General features: G+C 49.4%; 1 protein-coding gene across 1 annotated transcript in view; it reads right to left on the bottom strand.

Moving 5' to 3' along the window:
• Window positions 1–646: 646 nt before the first annotated feature.
• LOC311260644 (disabled homolog 2-interacting protein-like) overlaps window positions 647–19,500 on the bottom strand; it is a 20,312-nt gene continuing 1,458 nt past the window's right edge. The window contains exons 4-22 of the mRNA XM_084358724.1: window positions 17,315–17,391; window positions 15,431–15,540; window positions 10,151–10,295; window positions 9,902–10,074; window positions 9,519–9,790; window positions 9,072–9,280; window positions 8,656–8,800; window positions 7,085–7,229; window positions 6,768–7,004; window positions 6,230–6,419; window positions 5,890–6,125; window positions 5,602–5,693; window positions 5,028–5,513; window positions 4,509–4,783; window positions 4,303–4,416; window positions 4,051–4,173; window positions 3,770–3,849; window positions 2,909–2,996; window positions 647–1,796 (exon numbers count right to left, since the gene is read on the bottom strand). Coding sequence (XP_084214850.1) covers window positions 1,626–1,796; window positions 2,909–2,996; window positions 3,770–3,849; window positions 4,051–4,173; window positions 4,303–4,416; window positions 4,509–4,783; window positions 5,028–5,513; window positions 5,602–5,693; window positions 5,890–6,125; window positions 6,230–6,419; window positions 6,768–7,004; window positions 7,085–7,229; window positions 8,656–8,800; window positions 9,072–9,280; window positions 9,519–9,790; window positions 9,902–10,074; window positions 10,151–10,295; window positions 15,431–15,540; window positions 17,315–17,391 — 3,368 coding nt within the window. The 3' untranslated portion in view covers window positions 647–1,625. The remainder of the gene's footprint in view (window positions 1,797–2,908; window positions 2,997–3,769; window positions 3,850–4,050; window positions 4,174–4,302; window positions 4,417–4,508; window positions 4,784–5,027; window positions 5,514–5,601; window positions 5,694–5,889; window positions 6,126–6,229; window positions 6,420–6,767; window positions 7,005–7,084; window positions 7,230–8,655; window positions 8,801–9,071; window positions 9,281–9,518; window positions 9,791–9,901; window positions 10,075–10,150; window positions 10,296–15,430; window positions 15,541–17,314; window positions 17,392–19,500) is intronic.

Below are 19,500 nucleotides of genomic sequence, written 5' to 3'. Positions count from 1 at the left end.
TGTGTGTGTGTGTGTGTGTGTGTGTGTGTGTGTGTGTGTGTGTGTGTGTGTGTGTGTGTGTGTGTGTGTGTTACTCATCGCCATAGCAACCGTTTGGTAGTGTAATAGTTTATTGGAGCATCTCTTTATAAATACTGATGTTGATAAATAACAATAACAGAAAGTTTCATAAATACAGAAGAACAGAGACAGAAGCCACAGTGAACACAGCAGAGTCCAGCAGAGTCCAGCAGAGTCCAGCAGAGTCTAGCAGAGTCCAACAGAGTCTAAAAGAGTCTAGCAGAGTCTAGCAGAGTCCAACAGAGTCCAACAGAGTCCAACAGAGTCCAGCAGAGTCTAAAAGAGTCTAGCAGAGTCTAGCAGAGTCCAACAGAGTCCAACAGAGTCCAGCAGAGTCTAAAAGAGTCTAGCAGAGTCTAGCAGAGTCCAACAGAGTCCAACAGAGTCTAAAAGAGTCTAGCAGAGTCCAACAGAGTCCAGCAGAGTCCAGCAGAGTCCAACAGAGTCTAAAAGAGTCTAAAAGAGTCCAACAGAGTCCAGCAGAGTCCAGCAGAGTCCAACAGAGCCTAGAAGAGCCCAGTAGTCCAGTCTGTACACAACAGCAGTGTGTGTGTGTGTGTGCATGTGTGTGTTCACAAACAATTCATCACAATTTAAAGTTTTTAATTTTACAATAAAATCTGCTGTTTACATTAAAATCAGTAGAATTTTCTGAAACAACACAAACTAACGTCTAACTGTCACATCAACCTCTGACCCAGATCAACTTAACGCTATGGAAGCCCCGAGCGGCCAAACACTCAACACACTCACACAAGTGTCCTCGCTAACAGATTCCCCCTGCTCCCAGTCTTTCTGCTAAGCTAGGCTAACCCTCTCTGTGCACCGGACACACAGACATGAAGCTGATCTGACAAAAGTGTTGGACTGTTCCTTTAAGACGAGATCTAAACATAAAGAATATAATCATATGAACTGTCGACGGGGCGTCTCTCAATAAAGTTTAACTTTTTCATATAAACACAAACTGCTAAACACCAGAGCCATATACAGCCACGGTTGGTCCAGTTAGTCCAGTCAGACCAGAGTCATATATGGACAAAGTTACAACAAAGCCGTATAGGTGGAGTTATTCCATTCAAACCACAGAGTCCAGTCCAGAGCCATGTACAGGTGGGGTTGTACCAGTTAGTCCAGAGCCATGTACAGGTGGGGTTGTACCAGTTAGTCCAGAGCCATGTACAGGTGGGGTTGTACCAGTTAGTCCAGAGTCATATGCAGTCAGAGTTGGTCCAACAGGAGTTGTTCTATAATAAAGACGTGCAGTTTGGTTGTTTGAGGCTCTCAACAGGAAGTACCAAAATGAAACAGGATATGATGTCAGACTTCTGTTCAAAAAGGAAACATGCAAAACAGGAACTGAGGGGTAACCTAGCAACAGGAGGTCAGCGGTCAGATCCATCTCTAGGAGGTGACAGTTGATTGGCAGGTCTGTGGTAACTACGAGGGTGTTGATTGGTTGATTTTTGAAAGGCGGGGTTAAAGAGTTAGCCCCGCGTCCTGCTGCCACTCACACTTCAGGCAGATAAGCCCCTCCTCCTCCTTCCATCAAAGCCAATCAGAGCTCAGCAGTTGCCAGAGTTCCGGAACTCTCCATTCTCAGTGATCTGCAGAGACGACGTGTTGCTAGGAGACAGGCCATTCCTCTGTGATGTCACAGCGTAACGCTCCTTCAGCTGAGTCAGCGCCGCCATCAGACGACTGTTCGCTGCGTCGAGACTCGTGATCCTCTTCTCCTGAGAGACAGACAGGCAGGAAGAGAGACAGACAGTGTCAAGTCAAACTGAAGTTAAACGAGTGCTAATTAAAAGAACTACAAAAAACTGCAAAAGAACTACAAAAAAAACGGTGGAGGAACCATCGCACGGTTGCTGCCCGGACTGTAAAAAACGGCGCACATCATCACAGGTGCAGACCATCATCATCATCAATCAGTCACACGCAAACAGCTGCAGGATAAGAGACTGTTCTCTCGTCACCTGAACCCGACGGTGAGCCCGGGCAGAAGGGAGCTCTACAAACTCCAGAGAGGCAGCCGGTAAGATGCTGTGACGCTTGCAACGGAGGTTCAATTGCTAATTGTTAGCGCTAGCGTAGCCACGGGGTTGGTTGCCCAGTAACGCGTGGCTTATGAACCATTTAATGCACGTGAGCTGATTGTTTGTCAATGTGAATCTGAATCTATGGGAATGTGGTGAGAATGTACCGTATGGAGAAAATGTAAATATGAATTGGTCCTTGTGTATTGAGCATCTGAGTTTCATTTTGATCTTGTAGTTTGACCATAACGTGTGATTAAGGTTAAAAAGTAATTCATGTTAAAATACATAGTTAATGGTTAAATAGTTAAAATTGAGACAATTTATGTTAAAATGCATTAAAAGAAGTGAAACTCATACTTACCTGACAACATGCTGAAACAACTGGCAGCAATGGGAAACTTCATTTGCACTTAATTTGCAATTTAATGTAAACAGGTTTGGGTTTCACAGTATTTATTTATTTAGGTGTTTATTTTTTATATCGTTGGCATTATGTACAGAATTTAAACATGCTTTCTTTTTGTGTGTTTCTGTGATTTAAAGGTTTTTCACCTAATGCTAATGCTAATGCTAATGCTGATGGCTGATGGCACAAAATAAAAGGAAGAAAAGGGAAAGCTGCCTGGTCATTTGAGTGAATTCTGTTAAACCTCTGGGTAGACTCCGTCCCTTTCAAGTGGGGATTGCATGGCTAAACTTAAAGAAACTTGACAGACAGGCAGGAAGACAGACAGACAGACAGGCAGACAGGCAGACAGACAGGGAGTGTGACAGACAGACAGGTAGACAGACAGACAGGTAGGTACCTGTGCCTCTATGATCTTCTGTTTGGAGTCGACCACCGCCTGCATATCGGAGTGATCCTTCTTCAGCTCCTCCTCCACTGCCATTAACCTGCACAGGTCAGAGGTCAGAGAGAACAGGTCAGAGGTCAGAGGTCAGAGAGAACAGGCCAGAAGTCAGAGGTCAGAGAGAACAGGTCAGAGGTCAGAGAGAACAGGCCAGAAGTCAGAGGTCAGAGAGAACAGGTCAGAGGTCAGAGGTCAGAGAGAACAGGTCAGAGGTCAGAGGTCAGAGGTCAGAGAGAACAGGCCAGAAGTCAGAGGTCAGAGAGAACAGGCCAGAGGTCAGAGAGAACAGGTCAGAGGTCAGAGGTCAGAGAGAACAGGTCAGAAGTCAGAGGTCAGAGAGAACAGGCCAGAGGTCAGAGAGAACAGGTCAGAGGTCAGAGAGAACAGGCCAGAAGTCAGAGGTCAGAGAGAACAGGCCAGAGGTCAGAGAGAACAGGTCAGAGGTCAGAGAGAACAGGCCAGAAGTCAGAGGTCAGAGAGAACAGGCCAGAAGTCAGAGGTCAGAGAGAACAGGTCAGAAGTCAGAGGTCAGAGAGAACAGGCCAGAGGTCAGAGAGAACAGGCCAGAGGTCAGAGGTCAGAGAGAACAGGCCAGAGGTCAGAGAGAACAGGTCAGAGGTCAGAGAGAACAGGCCAGAAGTCAGAGGTCAGAGAGAACAGGCCAGAAGTCAGAGGTCAGAGAGAACAGGTCAGAAGTCAGAGGTCAGAGAGAACAGGCCAGAGGTCAGAGGTCAGAGAGAACAGGTCAGAAGTCAGAGACAGACAGACAGATGTACAGACAGACAGATGTACAGACAGACAGATGGGTGTACAGACCTGCTGATGATGCTGTTCATCTGGAGGTCTTTATCATCCTGCAGCCTCCTCAGTCTGCTCTCTGTGTCCTCCAACCGAGCCTGACACACACACACACACACACACACACACACACACACACACACACACACACACACACACACACACACAGAGTCATGTGATCAGATGCATCAGCTGAGCTTCTCTACAGGTGAGATTCAGGTAACTCCTCACCCATATGTCTCTGATCACAGGTGAGTCAGCTGACTCACGCGTGTTCAGGTAGCTCAGGTGTGACTCACCTGGTACTCCTGCAGCATGCGTTGGTTCTGCTGGTCCTGGATCAGCAGTCGGGCTTCACATTCGTCCTGTCGCAGCGCTGCGACACGCAGCTTCTCCTGCAGCACCGCAATCTCCTGCTGGTACTGCACGCACACACACACACACACGCACACACACACACACACACACAGAGTCAGGCCCAGTACACACGCAGAGTCAGGCCCAGTACACACTAGTAGAACCATGCAGACCCAGTGGGAGGAGCCTCTCACCTTCTCTATGAGGGCGTCATCATGGCGATCGTCCTCTGTGTCGCCGTATGAGGAGGCGGAGTTCATGTTGAGCAGCCAGGCGGCAGTCCGGTCCAGTGCACAGGGGGACGGAGCCTGAACACACACAGAACCAGACTGAGGCTGTCAGCTGTTTCTATGACAATACCTATCACACTGACAGGTCACCATGGTAACTGCCTGGTTACCTTGGCGGCAGGTCGCTGTTTCTCAGGGCTGTCTCCTTTAGACGATGATGACGTCTGTCTGAGACGAGACTGACTGCTGCTCGGCCAATCTGGACTCGATGACATCATGCTGCCGGAGGCGGGGCGAGGAGGGTAGGCGGGGCCTCCACCACCGCTGAGCATGCTGGGAGGCGTCCGGCCACGAGGAGGTCCTGGTGGAGCGGAGGACGGTGGAGGAGGCTGATCGATGCGCCTCTGAGGACCTGAGGAGTTCTGACGAGGGGGGGCTGTGCTACCTGAGGGGGCGGGGCAACAAAAGTGACATCATCGGGTGAGCCTGTGATGGACAGGTAAGAATCGTCCAATCAGAGAGCTGAACACCCGGAGGCTCAGGTGATGAACAGGTGAGAACGGTGTGACTGACCTGAAATCAGCCGTCCTTCTCATTACAACAAACAACACATACAGTGATCAGGTTTAAATCTATCTGATCAGTTTATTGATCAAGAATCTGAAGCAGTGAATCACTTCCTGTCTTACCTGTGAGCGTCTCGTTCAGGGACAGAGCTCGTCTCGAATACTCCTCCCCACTGCTGCTGCTCGACATGGCCGACATCCTCTCCCCCCTCTCCCCCCTCTCCCCCCTCTCTCCTCCTCCCAGCCCCACTGACATCTGGGTAAGAAATGCTGGTTTTGTTGCCATGGCGTTCCTGTCTTCTGCGTTTCCCTGCGACCCCACCGAGCCGTCTGATGGCGTGGCGTCCATCTGCTGCCTTGGCGAAGTGGTGGTCATGTGATACACTGGGTTCTGGAAGGAGAGGGGGAGGAGCCCCGTCCTGCGCTGCCATTGGCTGTCATCAAGGCCATCGCTAGGGGAGGAGTCCTGCAGGTCGACCAGGGACAGACTGCGGCTCTCATTGGTCAGTTCTGGCCCCTCCCTCCGGCCCCCGTTGGTCATTTCGAAGCCAGCCTCGTTCTCATTGGTCTCTGAGTAGGACGAGCTCGGAGCCGGAGAGCCCTGCAGGCCTACAGGAAGTGACATCATCAGAACAGAACAGTTAAACTCAGAAGTCAAAGGTCAGGAGTCATGGGATGGATGCAGGTCAAAGGTCACCTGAGGCCGGCTGAAGGCTGGATCCTTTAGTGACGAAGAACAAGTCTTTGTTCTCCGGAGTCGGAGACGGGAGTCTGGTGAAATCTACCAAACTACACACACACACACACACACACACACACACACACACGCAGAGACACACACACATACACACACACACACACACACACACACACACACACACACACACACACACACACACACACACAGTATGAGCTGTCGGAAGTTAATTTTATTTGTAATCATTAAGTCTTCCCTGCTGGATGCTAATGCTAACATGATGCTAACCCTCCGTCCAGTCCAACGCTGCCCTGCAGTCCGATGGAGGGATTACAGGTCGCCAGAGGAGGAGAGAGGGGCGGGGACAGAGGGGGCGGAGACAGAGGGGGCGGGGACACCACCCGCTGAGGCTCCGGAGAGGAAATGGACACACAGCCCGGATTGGCCACGCCCCCCGGGTTAACCAGAGCTGCAGACACGTCTCTGAGGATCCGAGGAAGAGGACCGAGCTTCAACAGGCATGACTGGAGAGACAGACAGGTAGAGAGAGAGAGACAGGTAGAGAGAAGGTCTGTAAAATCATCATCAGCGACACCGACACCGTGCGTCACCTGGTCAGGTGTGTTACCTGGTCGAGCTCGGTCAGCAGGGTGTGCAGGCTGGACAGCTCTCTGCCGAGGTCGATGTATCCGTCAAAGCCGGCCGTGTGGTTCAGTCCGTCTGGGTTTGAGATCTCCTGCAGGAAACGCTGCATGCTGCTCCACTGACGCTCCACAAAGTCATTCATGAACAACATGTACTCCTCCTTAGTGCCGAACCTGCAGGCACAGGTAACAGGTACAGGTACAGGTAACAGGCACAGGTAACAGGTACAGGTACAGGTGACAGGTACAGGTACAGGTACAGGTACAGGTGACAGGTGACAGGTACAGGTACCAGGTAACAGGTACAGGTACAGGTACCAGGTAACAGGTACAGGTGACAGGTACAGGTACAGGTGACAGGTACAGGTGACAGGTGACAGGTACAGGTACCAGGTAACAGGTACAGGTGACATGTACAGGTATGGGTACGGGTACAGGTCAAAGTACTTTTAAAAGAACATCACACCCATCCAACTCCTTCACAATAAAAGCCCACCAGCTCCTTCACAAGCTCAGACTTACTTGCTGAAGTTGGCGAGCGTCTGGATCACTTTGGCGATGAGCGTTAAAGTTCTCGCTGAGCGTTCGTCGGGGTATTCCTGCATCAGGTCAAACAGCGATGGTGACATCACAGCCGGACACAGGAAGCGCAGGAACAATGAGGCGCTGATGAGACGCTCACTGATGTCTGGTCGCCCCCGGTTACCACACTCCTGTCGCCATGACGCAAACACCTCCTTCAGCTCCCGGGGGAAGACCCTGAGAGGGTTATACTGTGTATTAACCCTAACTCTTACATATTATATACTGTATATGTGTACACGTGTGTGTGTGTGTACCTGTAGGAGTCGAGGATCTTGCAGAAGGCGAGCTCGCAGCACATCCTCAGGTTGGCCTGATGCTCTGAGAGGTCAGAGGTCGCACAGCGAGACGGGTCCACTTCACAGTTCTCATCTGACTCATACAGAGCTTTAATGAACTCGCCTGAACACACACACACACACACACACACACACACACACACACACACACACACACACGCAGTTAATGAACAAAGTAAACATGACATAAAAATCACGATAAATGTCACACACACTGTGTGTGTGTGTGTGTGTGTGCGTGCGTGTGTGTGCGTGCATGTGTGTGTATGAAGGTATATCAATGTCAAAACAACCAGAGAGATGCGCAGCAACGGGTGTGTGCACGCATGAGAATTTTGTTGTGCGTGCGTGCGTGCGTGCGTTGTTACGTGCAGACTGTATTTCACGCGTAACAAGAAGCAGCGTGCGCACGTCTGTCTGTCACTGTTTGACAAATGTTGTCACGACCGGAAGTTGATCTGCACCGTGCGCAACACACCGCGTACTTGGACGCCTCGCGTAGTTGTTCTGTGTTCCATGTTCATCCAGTAGATGGAGCCATCGATCCAATACGAGATACAGACACACAGGCTTTTACATGTCATGATTCATTTGTTCCATGAAGACAGAGAAAGAGTTCTGTTGCTGTTTCTTTTACTTTGTTTCTCACATAAGACACAAAATCAATGACAAACATTTGTAAGTTAACCACGCCCCCCGCAGGTGATCACTTCATTGAGAACTGCTGGGACCGCTGGAGAGGTGCGTTAGGTTTGTGCACCTGAACAGCTGCAACACACTCCCAGGACTTTTGTTGGGAGGGGCGGGGGAAGCACGCACTTTTATCAATGATCCACCGTCCTGGTCCCACTGAGGACTCGAGCAGCAGCGTTTTTTATACATACATACATATATATATATATATATATATATATAAATAACAAAAAAAACACTTCTCCTCCTTCTCATTCTTCTTTTATAATTCTGGCAGCAGTGTCTGGCTCACTGCTGCCTCCCCTGGTTGACGACACTTCAATAAAATGAAAAGTCCAACTATGCGAGGCGTCTAAGTACGCGGTGTGTTGCGCACGGTGCAGATCAACTTCCGGTCGCACATCAGAAACTGCGACCGCACGCGTGTGTGAACGCGTGACAACATTTGTCAAACAGTGACAGACAGACGTGCGCACGCTGCTTCGTACGCACGCAGCATCTTGTTACGCGTGACATAGTTTGCGCACGTTATTTCCGCCTACATGTGAGCGTGTGACAAAAATGTTCAATTATCTTCATGTGAGCGTTAATGCGTGCGTTCGCATAAAAACGCATGAATGTTACACGTAGTCACTACGCGTCGTGTGATTACCGGCGTGCAGCAGTCATACGCGTGAACGTGCGTGTGAACGGGGGACCATTATAAGTCAATGGGGAAACTACATTACACGTCAGGCGCTGCTCGCTGCACAGGCGTCAAAGCACGCGCGTGTGACACGTTCAGTTGATAGGTGCGCACGCATTATGACACGATTCTACCGCCATAGTGTGTGTACCGAGGGCGTCCTGCAGGTACTTCTGTCCAATCAGCTTCAGGTATTCCTCGATACTTTTCGTCGCCAGCGTGTTCTCTCTGAAGATCAGCTGGTCGTTGTCACGGCAACGGTCCACCTCTGACATCATCAGGTCTGTGAGGAAGTCCTGTAGAGAGGGGTCAAAGGTCATCCTCATTAAAACTTTAACAGGAAGTCAGATGAGACACTCTGGCGCCCCCCAGTGGTTGTTTGAATATAATGACTGTATGACATCATCACAGCTGCAGCACACGTCACAAACAGAGATGAAGTTGTTGTTTGTTACATTTACTCATTTTCAGACATTTTAAAATGAAGAATTCTTTTATTTTGAAGGTGTTGTGGGTCAGGTGTGGTGGGTGTGGTTAGGTGCGGTGGGCGTGGTCAGGTGTGGTTACCTTGGCCTTGCCGGTGCTGTGCAGGATGTGTACAAGTGCAGCAGCGAGCTCCTCTTTGGCTCTCAGGCTGATGGAGGCCTCCAGCGTGTTGCAGAGCAGCAGGTAGTTGGAGCTGATGTACTCGGCGAACTCTTTGTACTGCTCCATCGGCAGGATGACGATGCTCTGATAGCGAGCTTTGACCCGTACCGTCGGCACCGACGACTTACCTGAAACAAAACAACTACATCAATGCCTGAGAGTCTCTGCTGAGGGAAACTGAACATCATGTCACCTCCAACATGAGCTCATGTAGAGGAACTGCAGTGAATTCACCTGCATGGCGACCAACCTTCAGTTTCTAAAATCCTCTGATCCCCTCTGAGTCAACTGAGCCCCAAGTTTTGCCTGACAGGCTCCACACATTTTGTAACTTGATTAAGTATCTCCAGATGAAACTGGACCTACCTCTGCTCGTACTGGGCGTGCTCACTGCGTACCACTTCTCCACCAGCTGCCTGCCGGTCACCGTGGCAACAGGGATGTTGACCAGCCCGACGTAGCTGCTCTTGTCTTTCTTCCTCTTCCTGTCGGTGTCTTTGTAGAGATGAAGAGTGACGGCGCTGACGGGCGGAAGGCTGCTGAAGTCAAAACGCTCTCCCCAGAAGATGTTGTCAGTCTTCAGTTTACATGAAGTCCGAGCGTAGAGACTGTCGTCCAGACACAGCTCCACGAAGTACCTGAAGTACAAATACTACAGTCAGTATACTGATAAATGCAGTATAAATACTACTACAGTACATATACTCCTGTCAGTGCAGAGGTGGATGCAGTAGAAGTACACAGAGTACCTCTTCTTGGCGGGCAGGTCCTTCGCCTCGATCACCCACACCGTCAGGACGTTCTCCAGCCTCCTGCTGTTGTCTTTGTTGGGGTGGACGGCTCGTCTCAGGTTCTCCATCCATTTGTCTCGTTCTGCTGCTGAACGACATGAGAAACACTTTGTTCCTGTCGACGTCGTTACCTAGGAGACAAGGGTCACAGGTCATCACCATGGAAACACCACAGGGGTCACGTGTAAGGCTGTGTGTGTGTGTTACCTCAAAGCAGTAGTCCTGTCCCAGCAGGGAGGAGTGAACTGGTTTGATGATCACTGATTGGTCCATCCTGAGCTCCAGAGATGACACACAGCCGGCGCTTAGCAATGACTCCTGGCTCCCACAGTGCAGCCGCCGCATCACACACCTGGAACAACAGGTACCTGTTTACACCAACGCTCCAGGTGAGCTGATGTCAGCAGGTCTACAGTGACTCGTTTACAGCAGCCGTCAGCTGAAAGCTGTGACATCACAGTCTTTGAGAAGATGGAGGTGGAGCTGAGTCAGTGAACAGGATCACTAACTTAGCTGCATGGCTAACTGAACTCACTAGCTTACAGCAGCTACATTCAGCAGCAGTTAGCGGTTACTATAGCAGCAGGCAAAGGTATCAGTCCAGAGTGGAGGCAGAGCAGCTGGAGGACAACAGAAAATACTTTGTGCATAAAAAAGTTTATTGGACGCAAAATTAGTACACGCCCTCGAGTGCAGGATGAGTCATCAACATCTTTTATTGATTTCCAGGAAACTACAGACGCCGACCTACAGGTGAGACATAAAAACACTTAAACGTCAACTTTGACTTCACTGGAACTTTAAAACACTTTTGTAGAAACATCTGGTGCAGAGTTTCAGTCCACAACAAAACTTTATTGACCAGCGTGAACAAACCAAACAAACAGGTTGGAAAGGCGTCTCAGCTGGAGCCCAGGTAGCTCACCTGGTGGAGCAGGAAGCATGTATAAAGACCTTGCTGCAGCAGACCAGGTCGGATCCAGCCCCTCATCATCCCCTCTCTGTCCAGCCGGTTTGATGGTCTGTTGTTTGGTTTGATGGCCTGTTCGTTTGATGGTCTGCTGGTTTGATGGTCTGTTGGTTGGTTTGATGGTCTGTTGTTTGGTTTGATGATCTGTTGTTTGGTTTGATGGTCTGTTCGTTTGATGGTCTGCTGGTTTGATGGTCTGTTGTTTGGTTTGATGGTCTGTTGGTTTGATGGCCTGCTGGTTGTTTTGATGGTCTGTTGATTTGATGGCCTGCTGGTTGTTTTGATGGGTCGTTTGGTTTGATGGTCTGTTGGTTGGTTTGATGGTCTGTTGGTTGGTTTGATGGTTTGTTGGTTGGTTTGATGGCCTGTTGGTTGTTTTGATGGTCTGTTGCTTTGATGGCCTGCTGGTTGTTTTGATGGGTCGTTTGGTTTGATGGCCTGTTGGTTGGTTTGATGGTCTGTTGATTTGATGGCCTGCTGGTTGTTTTGATGGGTCATTTGGTTTGATGGTCTGTTGGTTGGTTTGATGGTCTGTTGGTTTGATGGTCTGTTGGTTGGTTTGATGGTCTGCTGGTTTGATGGCCTGTTGGTTGGTTTGATGGCCTGTTGGTTGGTTTGATGGTCTGTTGGTTGTATTGATGGTTTGTTGGTTGGTTTGATGGCCTGTTGGTTGGTTTGATGGTCTGTTGGTTGGTTTGATGGCCTCTTGGTTGGTTTGATGGTCTGCTGGTTTGATGGCCTGTTGGTTGGTTTGATGGTCTGTTGGTTCGATGGTCTGTTGGTTGGTTTGATGGCCTGTTGGTTGGTTTGATGGTCTGCTGGTTTGATGGTCTGCTGGTTGGTTGATCTGTTGGTTGGAGATCCTCACCTTGGATGGAGGATGGGTCTTGGCTCAGAATAGACCACAGGAACTTTGAGATGGATCCTGGAACTTTTCTCACTTTCTTTAACAGGATGTGTTTTCATTTTGGTAACTGCTCGAGGAATGTTTGGATCTTGGTGAAAAACCTCAGATGTATTCGGTGGCTAGTATCTATGAGTGAGAACAGTTTGATGCGGATCCAAACAAACATCTGGATCTAGTTGATTTAAATATGTTTTATCTGATACTGGATTAGGCTTGATTGAATAAAAGGAGACTGTTGGGCGTTGGTGGAGGTATGCACTCTACTGAGGTCCTTTCTGGTTTATTTTTGGATGTGTAACTTCGGTGAACAGGTCTACCTGTTTGAAGGGACCAACAGGATTCTGGACCTGTTTTTTAGCCTGTATTGTTTGCATTGATTCAGACTGTCTCTATGAGAAGTACATGGACAATAAAGATAATGATATTGGTTGACTGATGAGAAGCCAAACTACTTGTTACTTGTGATGTAACATTTCAGCGATATGATTATGAAATCAATTTTAAAGTTAAAGATACGACTACACCGATACGCAGACCTCCGGCTCACTCTAAATGTCTTGTCAACTGGTCGGTGGCCTGATTTTAAAGTTATGAATCAGTTGAGTGAAGCTGCTACTTCACCTTCACCTCAGTGTCTTCAAACTCTCGTCAAACTTCAAAGGTCAGCACGAGACTCTTGTGAGGTTGCGTCACAGTGTATACATATGTATATATGTACACACGTATATATATATATACATATATATGTGTATATGTGTGTATATATACATGTATATATATATAAACACACACACACACATAAATATATATAGGCCTATATATATATATATATATATATATTTGTCCCATGTTTATGGACGTAGATGTCAGCTGATTGGTTCATCCAACATGTGACATCATTGAGGATCAAACATTTTTACGAGTAACTTTAAAGTCACATTACTGTTGGTCAGTCGTCGTTGAGCCTTGAACGCAGCACAGTTATCAGCAGAATGATGTGATGCGTTCACTGACACTGCAGAGGAATAAACCTCCTTCATGAACGATCTTGTTTTTCCACCAGTGTTTATCAGACTTATGCTGATGCTAACGCTAACAGCATCTGTGTGAGAGGCCAGTTAGCCACAGTTAGCAGCTGCTAACACAGTTGGGGGGGTCAACAACAGACCTCAAAGTCTGTGACATCACAGTCAGGGAGGGGCCAGAGGATTCTGGACTGAACTTTAATCCAAACTCTCAAACACACAGACCTGAATTAACATCACATGTCAACAGGAAGCTGTGACATCATATCGACAGAGAAAAAACAATAATTCAGTTCCTCTTCAAAATCATCAGACTGATGAAAGCAGCAAATTGTTCACACAGAGGGGGTCAACTGTGACCTCTGACCCAAACCCCCCCCCCCCCCCCCCCCCATCAGCAGGATGATCTGTCATTTGTCCGTTAGCTCGTTATCTCTCGTCATTATCTTAATGAGCTGCTTAACGTTAGCTGCTTACATGCTAATTCTTGTGTGTGTGTGTGTGTGTGAGTGCTGTAGCTTTATATTGTTGAGCTAAACATGTTGGCTAACAGCGTGTGACTAGCCTAGCCACATGCTAACATGGCAGGCTAGCTGTGTGCAGACTGGAGCCAGGTTAACACACACACACACACACACACACAGACACACACAAACACACAGAAACGCAGCATGCATGGTCATGCAAATCAGGTAGAAGACACCACCGTGAGCATTCACACACACACACACACACACACACACACACACACACACACACTGCAGCACATTTATCCATTGAGACTCACAGAGGACAAAGGCTGTTAATGCGTGCAGAGGATCAGTCGAGATACTCACCGAGCATCCTGTGTGAATGCTGAGGAGGAGGAGGAGAACGAGGAGGAGGACGAGGAGAGGGGGGTTATGGATCCATGTTCTCCTTCAGCATCAGGAGGAGGAGGAGGAGAAAAGATGGAGAACCTGCTGATCCTGATGCTGTTTAGTCGAGAGGCTGAAGACCTGTCTGTCTGTCTGTCTGTCTGTCTGTCTGAACGTTAGCTTGCTGCTACTGATGCTACTCGTCTTCAGCAGCTCTCTCTCTCTGTCTCTATGTGACTCGACCGCTCTCTCTGTCAGCAGTGGCCCCTCCCTGCAGTGAGGCTGCCCTACTTCCTCCCCCATCACCCGCCCTCCTCCTCCTCCTCCTTCTCTTCCTCCTCCCTCCTCCCCTCTCAGTGCTCCTCTCTCTCTCCATCTTCACTGTGTAGTGTCAGTCTGGTCGTGGTGTTTGTGTTTGTCGGACCTGAAACCCGGCTGCTGTGGCGAGGACCTTGTCCCTGAACAAGGGGGGGCACGCTGCAGCGACCGAGCCACTGGGGCGTCCATTCAACAGACCTTCACCTGCTGCTCACCTCTCAGCAGATACACCTACAATTATCCAATCAACCAATCACAAACCTCCAAACTAGCAGCTGAGTCTCTGTTGTTGTAATGTACGAGCTCCAGCAGCCCAGATACAGTCACAGACTAACGAGCCTCTCATCACTGATAAACATTCACACTGCTGATGTGAAACTAATGCACATTTCCCACCATATGTCCGACTCTGAATGCCTTGATTGAGCAATCAGGAGTACATTCAAATGTTCTGCAGAGGAACCGCTCGCAGTTCAAACATTTGATTTTAACTTCCTTTAGGCTCTGAGAGCGACACGTGTCAGACTGTGCTGTGGGAGCAGACGGCAGGAGATCCACAACATCACAGGCTACAAAAGCAGGAGCGCCTCCATCAGCTGTGACACTGACAGAGGAGCAGAACACATTTGACTCCTCTTGACCTCCTCAGCACAGACTGAGCTGTGAAGTCTGCTCTGCCTGCAGAGGACCGGACACTGTCAGTGAACTCCTGCATAGTGAATATAAATAAGGCTGCTGGTCCAGATGATGTACTGACCGTGTACTGAAGACATGAGCCCATCAGCCAGCTGATGTTGTAACTGACATGTGAACACCTCCCTCTCACTGGAGGCCTCCAGACAGCCTCCATCCTTCCTGTACCTGAACGTCTGCTGTGACGAGCTCTCAGCCTGTATGATGAAGTGTGAGAGGAACTGGTTCTCCAGCACGTCAAAGACAACATCCCTGCTGGTCTGGACCCTCACCAGTACACTTTCAGAACCAACAGATCCACAGAGGATGTCATATCTACTGCCCTCCACTCAGTCTGCACAGCTGGAGAATAAGAACAGCTGCATCAGGATGTTGACTTCAGCTGGATGTTTGTCTTTTTTATCCAGAAGTGACTTCAGTGACTTTGGTGCGATGACAAGTCAAAGGTGTTAATGTGGAGATCTGATCTGTCTCTGAGACCCTGCAGACCAGGACCAGAGCAGAGGACTGGAACACAGACACCACTTCAGGTCCATGTTCTAAACCTTCTTCTGGAGGTCAGGGGCCTCCCACCGCCTGAGGTGGTTCAGGCAGTGGGAGCCACCTCAGGCTGAACTGATCTCCCTCAGAGAAAACGACCACCACAGTTTCATCATATTCAATGAGGGAAACTGGAATTGTGGGTAATTGACCATTAATAATGTATGAATGAGTCACCTGGAGTCAGCCGTGGTGATCAGGTCGGACCTCAGGCTGGTCGGACGAGACAGTTTAGGCTGAGAGCGAGTACGACGAAGAGACTGCTTCAACCTCCGAGAGAGAAACCCCTGAAGAAGAAGAAGAAGAAGAAGAAGAAGAAGAAGAAGAAAAAGAAAAGAAAAAGAGAAAAAGAAAAGCAGAAAAAGAAAAAGAAGAAAAAGAAAAGAAGAAAAAGAAAAAGAAAAGAAAAAGAAAAAGAGAAAAAGAAGAAAAAGAAAAGAAAAAGAAAAGAAAAGAAAAAGAAAAAGAGAAAAAGAAGAAAAGAAAAGAAGAAAAGAAAAAAAGAAAAGCAGAAAAAGAAGAAAAGAAAAAGAAATGAAAAAGAAAAAGAAATGAAAAAGAAAAAGAAGAAAAGAAAAGAAAAAGAAAAAGAAGAAAAGAAAAGAAAAAGAAAAAGAAAAAGAAGAAAAGAAAAAGAAAAAGAAGAAAAGAAAAAGAAAAAGAAGAAAAAGAGAAAAAGAAGAAAAGAAAAGAAGAAAAGAAAAAGAAGAAAAAGAGAAAAAGAAGAAAAGAAAAAGAAGAAAAAGAGAAAAAGAAGAAAAGAAAAAGAAGAAAAAGAGAAAAAGAAGAAAAAGAGAAAAAGAAGAAAAGAAAAAGAAGAAAAAGAGAAAAAGAAGAAAAAGAAAGTCAATCATAATAATATGAATCAATCTGAGACTTATTGTTAAAGCAGATTAATGAATTAATGTGTTTTATTGGTTCTCAGGTATTAAACCTCCCACAATGCATTGCACACAGGACACTGGTGACTGACAGCTGACGCTCCGTGTCTTACATCACTTCCTGTCAGCAGCAGATATCAACAGAACAAACCTGGATCTGATCAATCAGCTGTCACTTATTAATACTTATTATCAATCATCAGGAGCCACTTCCTGTTCTGATCACATCCTCAGAGTCCTGCTGCTCTCATTCAGAGAGCAGAGGAGGTGAAGAGCAGTGAGGAGGAGGTGAGGAGCAGTGAGTAGGAGGCGAAGAGCAGTGAGGAGGAGGTGAGGAGCAGTGAGGAGCAGTGGGGAGGAGGTGAGGAACAGTGAGGAGCAGTGAGGAGGAGGTGAGGAGCAGTGGGGAGGAGGTGAGGAGCAGTGAGGAGCAGTGGGGAGGAGGTGAGGAAGAGGTGAGGAAGAGGTGAGGAGTAGTGAGGAGGAGGTGAGGAGCAGTGAGGAGGAGGTGAGGAGCAGTGAGGAGCAGTGGGGAGGAGGTGAGGAACAGTGAGGAGCAGTGAGGAGGAGGTGAGGAGCAGTGAGGAGCAGTGAGGAGGAGGTGAGGAAGAGGTGAGGAGTAGTGAGGAGGAGGTGAGGAGCAGTGAGGAGGAGGTGAGGAGCAGTGAGGAGCAGTGGGGAGGAGGTGAGGAACAGTGAGGAGCAGTGAGGAGGAGGTGAGGAGCAGTGAGGAGCAGTGGGGAGGAGGTGAGGAGCAGTGAGGAGCAGTGAGGAGGAGGTGAGGAGCAGTGAGGAGGAGGTGAGGAGCAGTGAGGAGCAGTGGGGAGGAGGTGAGGAGCAGTGAGGAGCAGTGAGGAGGAGGTGAGGAGCAGTGAGGAGCAGTGAGGGGGAGGTGAGGAGCAGTGAGGAGCAGTGGGGAGGAGGTGAGGAGCAGTGAGGAGCAGTGAGGGGAGGTGAGGAGCAGTGAGGAGCAGTGAGGAGCAGTGGGGAGGAGGTGAGGAGCAGTGAGGAGCAGTGAGGAGGAGGTGAGGAGCAGTGTCACTGTGTCACCTGCAGGTGGAGCTGCTCGGCAGATCTACAGCTTCTGTTACCATGGAAACAGCAGGCTGATCCCAGCTGGCTGCAGGAGGTGTGTGTGTGTGTGTGTGTGTGTGTGTGTGTGTGTGTGTGTGTGTCACACCGTCACTCTGGTGGTGGGCGTGTCCCCGGCGGAGCCAATGGGCATGCTCTGTCGGCGGACCCCTCTCTCTGGAACATCTGGAAGAGACAGAGAGCATCATGGGAGTCAGCTATGTTGGCTCCACAGCTGTTGCTGGGGTAACTGGTGGTGACAGGGTTGCCATGGTGACCACCACCAGCAGTTGAACATCAGTTCAGTGAAAAACTGTTAGTGCTCCACCAGAGACCAGAGACCAGAGACCAGAGACGTGAGACCAGAGACCAGAGACCAGAGACGTGAGACCAGAGACCAGAGACCAGAGACGTGAGACCAGAGATGTGAGACGTGAGACCAGAGACCAGAGACGTGAGACGTGAGACGTGAGACCAGAGACCAGAGACCAGAGACCAGAGACGTGAGACCAGAGATGTGAGACGTGAGACCAGAGACCAGAGACGTGAGACCAGAGATGTGAGACGTGAGACCAGAGACCAGAGACCAGAGACCAGAGATGTGAGACGTGAGACCAGAGACCAGAGACGTGAGACCAGAGATGTGAGACGTGAGACCAGAGACCTGAGACCAGAGACGTGAGACCTGAGACCAGAGATGTGAGACGTGAGACCAGAGACCAGAGATGTGAGACCAGAGATGTGAGACCAGAGACCAGAGATGTGAGACCAGAGACCAGAGACGTGAGACGTGAGACCAGAGACGTGAGACCAGAGATGTGAGACCATAGACCAGAGACGTGAGACCAGAGACAAGAGACGTGAGACCAGAGACCAGAGATGTGACACGTGAGACCAGAGACGTGAGACCAGAGACCAGAGACGTGAGACCAGAGATGTGAGACTTGAGACTTGAGACGTGAGACCAGAGACCAGAGACGTGAGACCAGAGACCAGAGACCAGAGACGTGAGACCAGAGACCAGAGATGTGAGACGTGAGACCAGAGACCAGAGACCAGAGACGTGAGACCAGAGACCAGAGACATGAGACCAGAGACCAGAGACCAGAGACGTGAGACCAGAGACGTGAGACCAGAGACCAGAGACGTGAGACCAGAGACCAGAGATGTGAGACGTGAGACCAGAGACCTGAGACCTGAGACCTGAGACCAGAGACGTGAGACCTGAGACCAGAGATGTGAGACGTGAGACCAGAGACCAGAGATGTGAGACCAGAGACCAGAGATGTGAGACCAGAGGTGTGAGACGTGAGACCAGAGACGTGAGACCAGAGATGTGAGACCATAGACCAGAGACCAGAGGTGTGAGACGTGAGACCAGAGACGTGAGACCATAGACCAGAGATGTGAGACCATAGACCAGAGACGTGAGACCAGAGATGTGACACGTGAGACCAGAGACGTGAGACCAGAGACCAGAGACGTGAGACCAGAGACCTGAGACCAGAGACCTGAGACCAGAGATGTGAGACGTGAGACCAGAGACGTGAGACCAGAGACCAGAGACGTGAGACCAGAGACTAGAGACCAGAGACCAGAGACGTGAGACCAGAGACTAGAGACTAGAGACCAGAGACCAGAGACCAGAGACGTGAGACCAGAGACTAGAGACCTGAGACCAGAGACGTGAGACCAGAGACCAGAGACTAGAGACTAGAGACCAGAGACGTGAGACCAGAGACGTGAGACCAGAGACTAGAGACTAGAGACTAGAGACTAGAGACCAGAGACCTGAGACCAGAGACCAGAGACGTGAGACCAGAGATGTGAGACCAGAGACCAGAGACCAGAGACCAGAGACCTGAGACCAGAGACCAGAGACGTGAGACCAGAGATGTGAGACCAGAGACCAGAGACCAGAGACCCTGCTCTGAACTCTGCTCCCTCCACCCACAGGACCATCCAGGTGGCGGGCAGCAGCCCAGCATCCCTCCCCAGTGACCTCAACTCCTTCTTTTCTAGATTTGAGACAGACAACACCACCTGGCTAGAAGCAATCATCTTCATGGACAGGTACACAAACACCTGGATCCACACCACAGCCAGACTCCTGTGTGCAGACTCCTCCTCTGCATTCATCACCCTACAGCTCCACATCCCTGCAGAGAAACTCTCCACCCACTTCCACCTGGACCACCAGCTGATCCTGTGGATCACAGACTTCCTGACCAACAGATCACAGAGGGTTCTGGTCTACAACACCTTCCCCGACACCTCTCCAGGCTTCCCTCAGGG

Source organism: Pagrus pagrus, assembly GCF_965226575.1.
Source record: "Pagrus pagrus genome assembly, chromosome: 8".
In the NCBI taxonomy this organism is placed as follows: domain Eukaryota; kingdom Metazoa; phylum Chordata; class Actinopteri; order Spariformes; family Sparidae; genus Pagrus; species Pagrus pagrus.
The sequence above is the reverse complement of the archived record's forward strand: the minus strand, read 5'-3'. Positions and strand labels throughout refer to the sequence as shown.